The sequence below is a fragment of the Podarcis gaigeae genome (assembly GCF_964106915.1).
Source record: "Podarcis gaigeae genome assembly, chromosome: 12".
Classification (NCBI taxonomy): Eukaryota; Metazoa; Chordata; class Lepidosauria; order Squamata; family Lacertidae; genus Podarcis; species Podarcis gaigeae.
Window position 1 is genome coordinate 26,727,390 of NC_139688.1, and position 13,435 is coordinate 26,740,824.

At 42.7% G+C, this 13,435-nt stretch overlaps 1 protein-coding gene across 1 annotated transcript in view; it reads left to right on the forward strand.

Moving 5' to 3' along the window:
* The window catches only part of LOC310828601 (cilia- and flagella-associated protein 69-like), a 51,298-nt gene that overhangs the window by 26,456 nt on the left and 11,407 nt on the right, over window positions 1-13,435 (forward strand). The window contains exons 23-25 of the mRNA XM_083706217.1: window positions 15-186; window positions 3,416-3,514; window positions 12,330-12,661. Coding sequence (XP_083562343.1) covers window positions 15-186; window positions 3,416-3,514; window positions 12,330-12,661 — 603 coding nt within the window. The remainder of the gene's footprint in view (window positions 1-14; window positions 187-3,415; window positions 3,515-12,329; window positions 12,662-13,435) is intronic.

Genomic DNA, 13,435 nt, shown 5'->3' on the forward strand with positions numbered 1-13,435 from the left:
TTTTGTTTTTCCAGGTTGCATCTGGTCGCTTAGTAACTGTTGAAAGTACACCTGCTGAATTGACTGGAGGGCCACTAGCTGATACAGATCTTGCAGTCAAAAAGCTCTCCATTCGTGGTGGAGCCTTAAAGAGGATCAAAACAGTTAAAGTTGTGGATCCATTCAAGAAAGATTCAGTATCTGTAAAATAAACCTTGTCTAGAGCTGTTCTAGGCAGCTCCCTGTTTTTTGTTGTTGTTAATTTATATACAAAGTTTAATCACATGTTTGTATCACACTGGTTAAGTGCAGTTATTTTTAGATATATATTGCTTTAGAAATAATGTGGAGATCATGATGCTAACAAATAAATTCAGTATGTTACAAATATAGATTACCGGTATGTCTAATCATTGTCGAGTTGATTTAATTTGCTTTTTGCTGTCCTTTTGCACTAACATAAATGCATATAGCCATGTGTGTTATCATGACATTTACACACACAAGGATTTGAAGCACAAGGGGAAGAGAACAGCCACTCAGGATATAAAGTGAATGTGGCATTAGCAATCACTGTCATAATCCAGTAATTGCTTCAAAATGAGGTGAATAGGAGAAATCCTGGAATACTGACATATTATAGGCAAATACTTTAAGCCTTAAATAAACAGGCAGAGACTGATTCATACATTACGTGCATCTTAGTTCCCTGCCAGACACATACAGTATTTTGGAGCGAAAATCAACAAGAGTAATTTGGAGAAAGCAATGGCAAAAATCACCCAAAGCACTGCAAATAGCACCACGTTTTCAATAGGCTCCTCTCAATGCAACATTTCGGAGATAAGGCCCATCTCCATGGTGGACTTGAACACGCTGCCAAATGTCTTTTGGGAAACAAAAGGGGAAAGAAGGAGAATGGGATGGAGTATCACCAAAGGAGGCCTGACTGGAACACTGAACATTCCACACTGCAAGGCTTTGTTACTGGTCCCACTTTTAATACATTGTTTTATAATGCAGAGTATTGCCACCAAGTGACTCCAAACGCTGCATGTGAAGAATATGCAGGAGCTTCCCTGTTCTTTTCCATGAGCAGGAGAAAGTTCAGCGGACACAAGAGACACACTAGAGATTGAGAAGACTGTATTGTGGCATATTAGGGAGATTATTACAAGTCTGAAGAATACTGAATTGAATAAGAGCACCATTTCAATAGTCTACACAGCATAGAAAATATATTTTATGATAACCAACATATGTGACCAAATCCAGTGTTTAAGAGATTGCACACTATGCTTGATTACATTAAGCATAATTTCTTTGGGTTTACATTCCCGCCCCCCTTGTATGTCTTTAAAATGAAATTACCATTTATAAGATGCTGTATAAAATATGCTTGTTGCTGCAGCACCATGTTTTATTAGCATATAAAAATATATTTGGTTTTCATTGCATTCTGAACTTTTAAAAATGAGAGAAACCTTTCTCCCTAAAAAGGACACGTGTGCTAGTATTAAACACATAGATTTACCTGAGAGAGTACAGGAAATTATTCAAAATACATACAGCACTTGCACTGGAGAAAAGACCATGTTGACAATGATTGGAATGTGCTTATCAAATCAGAACACAGAAAAAGATTGCAAAAAAAGAGTTCTCAGAAATATCTACAGTAAAATATGTGCTTTTTGAAAGCTTCATTCAGTGTGGAATCATCTGGGTGAGGTGTCTTCTGTAGATTTGCCTCTTTGCTCTACAGCTGAGGTTTGTGAAGCCTGCAGAGGAAGGAAAGAGCCAATTAGAAGTACAGATAGTCCTTGTTGCCATTTTTTCTTTCTTGTTTTTTCCTGGTTGTCATCTGTGAAATATGTGGTTCTATTTCTATAAAAATTGGAGAATTGCAGAGTAGGACATTGTCAGGGAACTGCCATCGGAGCCAGAGGAGGAGGGAGGGCTCCAGAGGGATGCCGGAGAGCGTCCCAGGAGGGAGAGAGACAGCCCATCTTCTGGGGAAGGAAATCAGCGTAGCACCAGTGGAGAAGGGCGGCAGATGGGGGAATCGGCGAGGGGGCTCCATGACTCCTCGCCGGAGACCAGCGGGGAGAGCACGGGTCCTCCGCTGCCCACACCCTCCCTGCGCAGAAGGCTTCCGCGCAGGGAGAGTAGGCGGAGACTAGGTGTCAAAGAGCTTCTTTGCTGGAAGAAGTTCAAGAAACACCCACTGATGGATTCTGCCAGCGATTGAGACAGCCACGGATGAGTGGGTGTCCGGACAGAAAGGGTTCACCCAGGTAACCCAGCCAAGCGTGGCGCCAATTTACGCACAAGCAACCCCTAGAACCATTACAGACATGGATGAGGTAGGCTGGTGTAACACAGAGAGCCAGTGTTGTGTAATGGTTATAGTGTTTGACTATGACCTTGGGAGACTCGGGTTCATAGCCATGAAGCCCACTCGGTGACCATAAGCCAGTCACCATTTCTCAGCCTTACCTGCCTCACAGGGTTGTGAAGATCAAACAGGGAGCGGAGAACCTTGAGCTCATTGGAGGAAAAGGTAGTATCTAAATGTAAAAAATAAATGACATATTTAAATGCTTAGTAGTTGAAAGAAATGGGGGCAAAACACATACATGATGATTTCATGAGAGAGCAATCCAGTTCTTGTTTACTCAGAAGTAAATCCTACTATGTTTAATGGGGCATATTCCGAGGAAAGAGTGCACAGCCTTACAGCACAATCCTACATGTGTCTATACTCAAAATTCATTCCCATTGAATTCAGTAGGACATATGTTTAGGAAATTTGGGATATGGGATTATAGCCTTAATCTAGAAATAGCAGCCTTTCAGTATTAACAGCACACCTTAAATATGTAACACAGTTATTTTGGTGTAATAACTCATGGATTACAGCCTGCGTCATCAGTTGCATGGCAGGTATAACACTTCACACATCTGGTGTTTTATTAACAGGTAAGTATAACAAAATTACCTTCTGACGCTTTCTGTCCATATGTAAAAGTATTCTCTGTGGATGCTAATTGTCTCCTGCCCATTCCGTGAGAACTTGAGAGAATGCATTCTACATACATATCCCAGAAGTTCTGAGCTAAACTGTTGAAGATGTCATTATGCTTGGGTTTAGAAGACCCTTTTAGGAACATCATGAATTCCCAGAGAGCAGTAACTGTGCTTGATACCCTGAGTTTCTTCACTTCCACCAGCCTACGAGAGGAGATTTCCCAACAATGATGATCAATCTCTCCCAGGCCGGCAAAGGCTTCTTTTTGATACTCCAGGTTGCCAAAAACTAAATTCACCATCAAGAGACAACCCATTTGGAGATGCCACTTTCTGCTGCGTACAAATTCCATGCTGCACAGAGGTATCTGAAAACAATACAAACAATTATGACTTCACTTCCCTACAGTCTTTGGCTTTACAACTTTGAAAAATACTGTCATGAAAAAGGATGTTAGTTCTGACTTCGTCCAACTGACCTGCAGCTCCAACAGGAGCAAGAAGACAAGTATGTACTGTCACATGTGAGGTGGGGCCAATAACTAGTTAAAATATGTTGCTATTGCAGATAAAAAGAAAAGAAAAGGCCAGCAGCAGTAGCCCCAGTCAAGGGCTCTTCCTTTGTGTGTTGAACAACTAGAGATCAAGGAGGTGGGCTACACTGAGTATCATAGCCCACAATATCACACAGTCCTCTCCTACATTAAAAGCGTGTGCTCTGCCACTGAATTACAGCCTGAAGAGCTTTGTAAGGAGGAGACCTTCACATGACATCAACATGAATGTCGGAGAAGACACAATGTAAAGGCTCTGCACATTTGCTCCTGTGCTGTTCAACAGCGTAGCAACAAAACGGCTAATGCCTGACTAGAGAGAGACCTGTTGGAAATGCAATGTAAAAGTGCTGTCTAAAATGCATAAAATATTATTGGAATGGGAGACAAAGGATGAGCAAGTAAAATCTTCAATGATACAGTGGGCAATAGATATTGGTCATAATATAGACATGGAAGCATGGGAACGGTTGTGGAATATGGATATAGAATTTGCAGTATGTTATGGTCTAAGAGAAAATTAAATGAAAATGATATATCGATAGTATCTAACAGAATAAATTGGCAAAAATGTATATATCTAAATCAAGTAAGTGTTAGAAATGTAAAGAGAAAGAAGGTTCTTTTTATCATATGTGGTGGTCTTGTAGTAAGGTTAAAGCTTACTGGGAAATGATATATAATTAAATGAAAATGATGTTTAAAATAACCTGGGGGGGGGGGGAGGAACCAGAAGCTTTTCTTTTGGGAATTATAGGGACAGAACTACCTAAACTGTATAGAAACTTATTTATGTAAGAATGTTACTTGCCCCAAAATGGAAAGAAGCAAAAGTCCCAGCAAAGGAAGAATGGATACAAAAACTTATGGAATATGCAGAAATAATGAAACTTACCGGAAGAATAAGAAATCAAAATAATAAACTTTTTAGAAAAGAATAGAAATGGTTTATTGAATAATTACAGATAAATTGTAAACAGATAAGAACATTGGCAGGATTATTGTAATAACTGCTGTTTTATGAGTATAGATTTAAAGAAGATGAATAAATGAGCAAATTAAGTTAATTTGGATATGCAGAAGATATTAAAAATAAATTTAAGGAACTGCAGAAAGGCAGAAGGCAAAGAACTAAGCCAAGGTGTTCAGGTCATGGAGCACACTTATCAATAGCTCCTCACAGAACCACCTATGACCTGAGACATAAGCGCCGGCTTGCATCCGCGACTGAGGAGGCCGACAGCATGACGTTCTGCGTGTGACATCGCTCTTGGATATTGAGGGGGCTCAGCCCCATCCTTAAAAACTTTTTTTGGAGGGCCAAAGTGCCTCCGTCCCCAGGAGCCAGCACTGCTGGCCTGAGAGAAATGTTGGGGCAGCTCCTAATCCACCATCCCTGGAGCGGCTGAAGGCCTGTTTCCGCTGAGGGAAGGCAGAGGCAAAGGAGGCCAAGCCAGGGAGCATGTATACCATCAAGCTCCCTGTTGGCATGAGAGGACTCTGTCAGTCTTTGTTTAAAATAATACATTTGTTTTAGTGTTTGAATCACATTGTAAACTGCCTTGGGTGCCTTGGGGGGTATATAAACCCAAGAAAAAGTAAATAAATTAAATAAATAACTGGAAGAACCCACTGTCCACCTTCAAATACAGATAGCAAAGGCTTCCGTCTGAGACGTTGGAGAGCTGCTGCCTTTCAATAATGAGCAGCATGGACAAATTGTGCCGCTCGTTATAAAGCAACTTCCTATGTGACTGCCTCTTAGAAGTCGGTTGAAACACATCTTTTTTTAGGATAAATTACTGGAACACTGTGTTATTTAAATACACTCTGCTGCAAAACAATTAAATTGCACTCGAACCACCCGGTTTTGTTCCGATCAACATCATGAGTAAGAGTGACTTCAGTTGTAGCCACAAGACCTCAGCCTGTGTTTTCAAAAGTCCCACTGTTTATATAGTGTCATAGATTTAGGGCTCCAGAGTCTGTTAGTGAATGGTATAAATTAATAAATGCTAGTATTTAGATAATATTTGAAGGCGTGAAGGGAAATACAAGCTGCAGAAGTGTGCCAGGCAGGAAATTTCTGGGTTAGCTAAGTGCAGAACCATGAAGGAACAATGGCTCCGAGCCATTAAGGTCCATTAGCAATGCAAAAGAACAGTCCCCCCCCCCCACTCTCTGAGGAGTGGACAGAGAGACGGGAGAACTGGCAGGTTGCCAAGGTGATGGGGAGGACATGATGTCATAGGGAAAAAATTCCTTTTTTGAAATCTGGAGGCGTTCTGGGAAAGAAGAGGACAAAGGCAGAACCATCTTGGCGCAGGCTGGAGGAGGTTGCCCCAAGAGTCATGACTGACTAATGCTTTGGACCCAAGCTTGCTGAAGCTATGAGAGAGGCAGTGAGAGACAGAGTCCACTCAGCCTGGACACTGAGGTCCTCCTCCGAGAGTTGTCTGCAGGTTCATTCACTGCAAGAAGCGAAGTTACAGGGAACCGGGCAGAGGGCCTTTTCAGTGGTGGCACCCTCCCTGTGGAACACCTTCCCTTCAGATGTCAAGGAGATAAAGAATCACATAGCTTTTAGAAGGCAGCCCTGTTTCAAAAGGTTTTTATCGCTTGATGTTTTATGTTTTTAGATATGCTGTAAGCAGCTCAGAGTGGCTGGGGAAACCTAGTCAGATGGGCGGAGTATAAATATTATTATTATTATTATTATTATTATTATTATTATTATTATTATTATTATTTCTCTTGGGGTATAATGCTCTGCACCTCCTTCATTGAAGATTCCAAGTGTAAGTATGTGTACAGTAAGCCATATGTATTAAATAGCCTCCGCTGTGCCTCAATTTGCACCCTGGGTGAGCGTCTGGAATCTTGCTACCACTTGGCAGAGATTGGGAATGGCAAGCAACCTTCATAACAATGGGATTGCATACAGGCAGGCATGGGGGGCAGGGAGGGGCAGCTCCCCCACTCAAATCAATCAAATTCAATAAAAATGCATAGCTTACTGAGGTTCAACAGAAATCCTGGCTACACCCATGGAGGCAGGCCCATTCTGTGTTTAGTTAAGACGGCTGCCGCTACAGAATTTTTTTGTGCACTTGACTTGGGACAAAAGAACCTGGCTCCTAATGCCCACTCCCACCCTGTCAAGAAATACATTGGGTGACATCGGAACAGTCACCTAACCTACCTCACAAGGCTGTTGTGGGAATAAAATGACTGGAGAAAAGAACTATATATGCTACTCTTGAGTTCATTGAGATCGGTATGATTTAAGTCGGGGGTTCCCAAAGCGTAGCCCATGGACCACCAGTGGTCTTGTGAGTCTGCAAAGTGGCATAACTACATGTGTATGAAGAAAGGGGTGTGTGAGATGAATGGCAGGTACAATGGCTGCTGTTTCGTTCTTAGAACCTGGCAGTCTGCCTGGAAGGTGAGGAAGAGGGAGTTAGTGATGGTAGGCAGAGATTCTGCTTTCCTCGGGGGAATAAAGCTATGGCTGGCAGCAAGACAGAGGAAGGACCTAAGCAATCACCACTTCTAAACAACAGGAAGAAAAATCATTAAGTGATCTTGGGCAGGGAGAGCTTGTGAACAATTGGTATAATGGTTAGCATAAAGGGCTAGGACTGGGAAGATTAGGGTTCAAGCCTCCATTCAGTCATGATGCACACTGAGTAAACTTGGGTCAGGTACTTTTTCCTCAGACCAGCAGACTACCTCACAAGGTTGTTGTGAAAACAGAAGAGGTTGAGAGAACCTAAAGGTTAGCCCAAAGACAGCATATGTGTTAATAATTAAAACCTTACATAAATAAAATACTTAGGATTCTAGGCACCCAACCAACCATGACAGGAGGGAATTATTTAAAAGCAGCCAGAAGTTTATAGAAAAGATTCAGCTCATACTCTTAACCACAACATTACACTGGCTCCAATATACAGTTCCGTGGACAAGTAAAAAGGTCAGGAGTTTAAAATTTTTGGAATGTAAAACTTTCTTACATTGTAGATAGCACCTGTAGAAAGTGACACACAGGAGAAAGTAAAAAACTATCACTGATCTACATGATCAATAAACAATGCTTTTCTAACAGCAACATTATAGATTTTACTGATTGGTTCTTTCTTTTCTCTGGAACTTAGAAGCACAATAAAGTTTTTTCCCCTGATTATTCCTACTTGTTTGTATTCTCAGGGAATATTGATTACTGTGATCAATATATTGGAAACATATATCTTCCTTCCCTCTTATAATTCAGTTGCTACAAAAGCACTTGCAATAATAACATGAAAATTACAACCAGTCTTTTTTGTAGCTGCTGTCATTGGCTATCAAACAGCAAAAGCAACTAACACACAGCAATTCTATGACACATCTACACAGAAGTGAGTAGTGCTGAATTCAAAGGGGAATACTCCCAGGCAGGCAGGATTTAGCATCGCAGCCTTTACAAAGAAGCAACCTCCAATGAACACAGTGGGTCTTACTTCTGAGTGTGTATAGCCTTGGGCTAGAAGTTTTAGAATCTGGCTCTTCCTTGTTCAGTTAATGAGACTTTTTCAGCATTTGTTTTTAAGGAGCAAAGTGAAAAATCATACTTACTGAAATATAGCCTTCTTGAGTGCAAATATTCAGTGACAGAAAGCAGTCTGTGTTGACTGACCACTTGGACACAGAGGGGTGGAGGGAGTTCCCAAAGACCAGAAGTCTGAAACTGCTGTCTGTTGCTAGCGAGGTAATGGTTGCTGCTGTATTGGGATTATATAGCAGAGGAAGACACTGGCAGTATCATCCACTCCATTAAGTGAAAAAGGAGAGGCGAGGGGCTATAAATCACATAGCCCCGCCTCTGTCCACATTATCTGCTCTGAGTCAATCAGCTACACAATCTGCTGCAATCTGCATCTTTGTTCCCTTATCTTATCAATACATCCCTATTCCTGTGTACATCCTTGTCCAATAACAGCTGGGGTAGTTGTCCTAGGAAGAGATTTGCAGATAAAGCCTCTTGATGTTTACTCAGAAGTCCCACTTAGTTCAATGGGGCTCACTTCCTTGCAAAGTGGGTTTAGGATTGCAGCTTTAGACCCCCAATCCTATGGGTGATTATTGGACATGAAGTTCACCTGGGCCCAGTAGTGGAGCTCACGCCCAGGCTAAGTGTGCAGAGAACTGCAGTCTAAAAGTGCTTCTCCTAGGAGCCAGCTGATTACATCTTGATTAAAACTAACAAACATTGAAGTCACAAATTTGTTAGAGAACATTCATTTCCCTAGAATATGGAAGACACTTTATTTAAAAGATGCCAAATGACGTCACCCAACGAAAATATAATGAACAGCGATAGAATCACTGCTAAAAATATAACTGTTTAAATACAAACAGCAACAGACAGGACATTTAAAAAATACTTGTTTTATTTATTTAGTCAGTGAATAATAAAGACTCTGTGGGCGGGGTACAATTTTTTAAAAATAAAACAGTAATATATATATAATGATAAAAACAATAAAATAAACTTCTTCTTCTTTGGCGATCACTTGTACCCAAGTAAGATTGTCTTTCATAAACACGGTTTTAACAATGAGTCCGTAAGTGGCTGTGGAGGCCAATTGTGGATCCACACGTCCTGCCACAGCGGGGACATTGATTTCCGGGAGGGTGCTGATCATGGTGTGGATTTGCCAAGCGTACCTTCCTCTAGCACGTTTCTCCCTTGCGTCCTAAGTTTGAGTGTCTTCAAAGCCCATGACAGCTTTGGTAAAGGCTGTTCTCCAACTGGAGCGCTCGCAGGCCAGTGTTTCCCAGTTGTCAGTGTTTATACTACATTCTTTTAGATTTGCCTTGAGACAGTCTTTAAACCTCTGTTGTTGACCACCAGCATTATGCTTTCCATTTTTAGGTTTGGAATAGAGTAGTTGCTTTGGAAGACGATCATCAGGCATAAACATAAAATAGGAACAATAAAAAGTAATAAATACAGAGTCAGAGAAGCTCAGAAGCCACTTAGATCATTCAAAGCTAACAAAACACTAGACAAAACAAATGACAAAATGTGCTGAAATACCTGGTTGTTTTAATTCACTTGGTGCCAAAAGATGGCACCAGGTTAACTTCCCTAGAGAGAGCATTCCATACTCAAGGCATCATGACTGAAAATGCCCTCTTTCTGATCACCACCCATCTAAGTAAAGATGGCAGGTAGGACCCTGGGAAGGACTCATGTACAGGGCCAGTCTAGGCTATCTTCCCGTCTGAAGTGGGTAAGAGGGCACCTTTCTCCCTACCACCAATCTTGCAATCTTGGAGCTTCACAAAGAGCAAATATTGGATATTATTTTCTACTCACTACAGAGTAAAGTCACTACTCTTGCTTATATTCTCCTATAGACTTTAATTCGGCAAGTGACAATACTCCGATTCATTTCCTCGATGGTGTGGTATGAATGCGAGCAGTGCTTTTTTTTCTTTAAAAATGTTTAGGGGTACTCTCATTTTGACTCAAGAAAATCACCATTTTATAGTTAAAATTGGGATAAATAAATACAGTAAATGGAAAAAAGTACAAAGATTCACAAAATGTGTTTGTGTACCCCCCAAAAGAAGCACGTACCCCTAGAAAAATAGCACTGAATGTGAGTATGGTGGAGTTTTTTAGAGCACTATTTTGTTCCGTTTTATACCCAAAGGAATGGTCAGGAATTAGAAGCACTTGCTAACCATTTCTGAAGCAAAATTTAATTTCTGTTTGGTGGGGAGCATTTTTGAACACCAGTACCGCATTTGGTTCAGTATGTACATTGTAGTCGTTAATTGACTCTTCTAGTGAAATTAAGAGAACCAACCATTGCCTTTTCCTCAGCAGATGGAGAAAGGTGTGCTGGGGGCAACAAACTTTGCACTGGCTTTTCGTGTATGCGAGTCAAGATTCTTTGCTTGAGTGCCCACATTGCATCTTAACAAGAAACGACATACCTGTTTCTAAAGTCATTATAACAGAATCATTGTTGTAGAAGAGGAGGGGGCAATGGCAGGAAATTGACATCCTTATGGTGAACAAAAAACATGTCACTGAGCACAACTCAAAGTGGGCTAATCATGTAAAGAGCTTCCAGCATATACCAAACAACCTCCCCTTCCCTCAGTGCCCCCAGATGGAAAGAATGATTCAATTTCATTGATTTAGATACTTATAAAACCTATCTCCTAGCTATCTAAGCAAACAGGCTTTAAAAACTCATTTCCTTCTCTTTTTCCCATTTCCTGTTACACCATCTCTGTGATTCAGGACAAATCTATATTTCAGTTTACCTTTAGTTTAGTTTATACCTCTGTGATGCTAATTCATATGCTAGTTCATAAACGTTCTCACTAGTTCATCCCTGACTGCTGGCCATGTTGGCTAGGGCTGATGGGAACTGACTACACTGTTACAGAAAGGCAAAGGTAAAGGACCCCTGGTTAAGCCCAGTCAAAAGCAACTAGGGGGTATGGCGCTTATCTGGCTTCATGCCCAGGGAGCCAGCATTTGTCCACAGACAGTTTTCTGGGTCATGTGGCCCGCATGACTAAACCGCTTCTGGCGCAACAGAATACCATGATGGAAGCCAGAGCACATGGAAATGCTGTTTACCTTCCCATTGCAGTGGTACCTATTTGCACTGGTATGCTTTTGAACTGCTAGGTTGGCAGAAGCTCACTCCGTTGCACGGATTCAAACTGCTGACCTTCTGATCAGCAAGCCCAAGAGGCTCAATGGATTAGACCACAGCACCAGCCGCTTCCTGTACCTTTTACTGTTACAGCAGAATAACCTCAAGAGGTGTCCAGAGCACTGTCTAGTCCTGTTGTTTTGGATAGTTTCAGTTAATAAGGCTCAAGGATGCAGACAAAGTGAAGGTGAGGGCAACCATTTGCGCCCTAAAGCCTTGCCCTTCTTGGCTGATAAAAACTAGCAGGGAGGGGACAGCTGGCTGGACCACGGAGGTGATGACTGTCTCCTTGTGAGAGGGGGTGGTCGATCTCTGCCTGCTTAAAGGAGACATTGGTAAGACCACCCTCAAGAAGCCCTGACGGGATTTTGAAAATTTAAATAATTACTGGCCAGTGCCAATCTTCCCACTTTGATCCAGATATTTGAGCAGATGGCCACAGACCAGATCCAGGCACTCTTATAGTAAATCCATTCCAATTGAGGTTTAGTCCTGGTTTTGGCTCAGAAACTGCTTTAGTCGGCCTGTATCCTCAGGAGACAAGACATGGAAAACGTGTCCCTGACTTTTGATACCATCAACCATGATAACTTTCATGAGCGCAGCCAGGATTTTTTTTTGGGGGGGAGACCAACATGATTGGTCAGTTAGTTATCTATTTCTATTGTTTTACTTGACGGGATGGAGCTACCCATGGAGCGGCTCTGCTTTGCGGTGGTTCAGGTCTTACTTCCCAGGATGAAGCTTATATGTAAAGGAAAGCCAGCTTATTTATTTTGTGTTCCCCACCCCGCCAAATCAATTTTATATTTTTTTTGCAATTCTATGTGCAAGGTCCGTCCGCCACATTATGACGTTTAGGATTCATTCCTACAGAGAGGGGTACGGAATGTGCCTCGGTCCAGCTTCTGCCGCGCTCTCGATACGCTCCTACACTGTTATCCTTCCCTGCTCCCCGAACCCGCATGCACGGAATGCACGTGTGCAGACGCAAGAATTTCACTTCGCGTTATCTGAAGAAGCGGATTCTAGCCCTCGAAATAAACGTGCCAAGCCTCTTTAAGAGGCAACCCTTTTGGAGCGAGGCACAAAACGTTCCGCAGCGCCCTCGTCGCCATTTGCAGCAGCAGCAGCTCAGGCGCCTCCAGGAAAGCTCTGCTCCGGCGCCCCGCGTGGACCTTCTCTCTCTGGCCTTTCGCGGTCCAGCCTTCCCCGCCCGCCCCGCCTCCGAGCAGGCGGGCCCGTCGCGGGTCGGCGTCACTTTCCTGCGCTGCTTCCCGGGCTCTGCATGCGCCCAAGCCTCCGCTGAAGGAAGCGCCTTTGCGCCCGCTGGTCACCAGCATGGGGCGGCTCAGCCGAGTCCTTCTGAGGGAGGTTAGTGCGCAGCCAAAGCAGCTCTTTCCCCTCAGCCTTATGGGGCGCCGTTTCCGCGGGGCGGGGGGCGGCTTAGGAGGTGCCCCGTGCACCTCTGAATACAGTATTTGGCTGCAGGGAGGTGGGTCCAGTGACAAAAACTTCCCTTATCTCGATAATAAATCTTCAGTACAAAAGAAGGAAGCTCTTCAGCCCTTCTTGGATGAAATACTTGGTGGTTATTATTGCTATTATCAAACTTTACATAATGGCAAACTTAAAAATCTACAGCCCTGTGTCCATCTTGCATATCTTTGCACCAAATTGTCATAGACAACATAGTTTCCTTTTGGACTTCACTGTTTACAGGGGTTTTTTTATTTGTGCATGTCTTATTTGTGCATGTCTTATGGGACTATTCAGATCGGTTCTGTCTTAATTATCAGTGACACTAAGGACAGGAAGCAGGTTTAGACACCATCTCTCTAGTTCAGGGATCTGGAACTTTTTGCCCTCCAGAACTTGTTGAACTACAACTCCAATCAGCCCTAGCATGCATGGCCAATGCCCAGGTGTGATGGGAGTTGTAGTTCAGCAGCATCTGGAGAGCCAGAGATTTCCCTGCACCTGCTGTAAAAGGTAAAGGTAAAGGACCCATGACAGTTAAGTCCAGTCATAGATGACTCTGGGGTTGCGGCACTCATCTCACTTTACAGGCCGAGGAAGCCGGCGTTTGTCTGCAGGCAGTCTTTCTGGGTCATGTGGCCAGCATGACTAAGCCGCTTCTGGCTCACC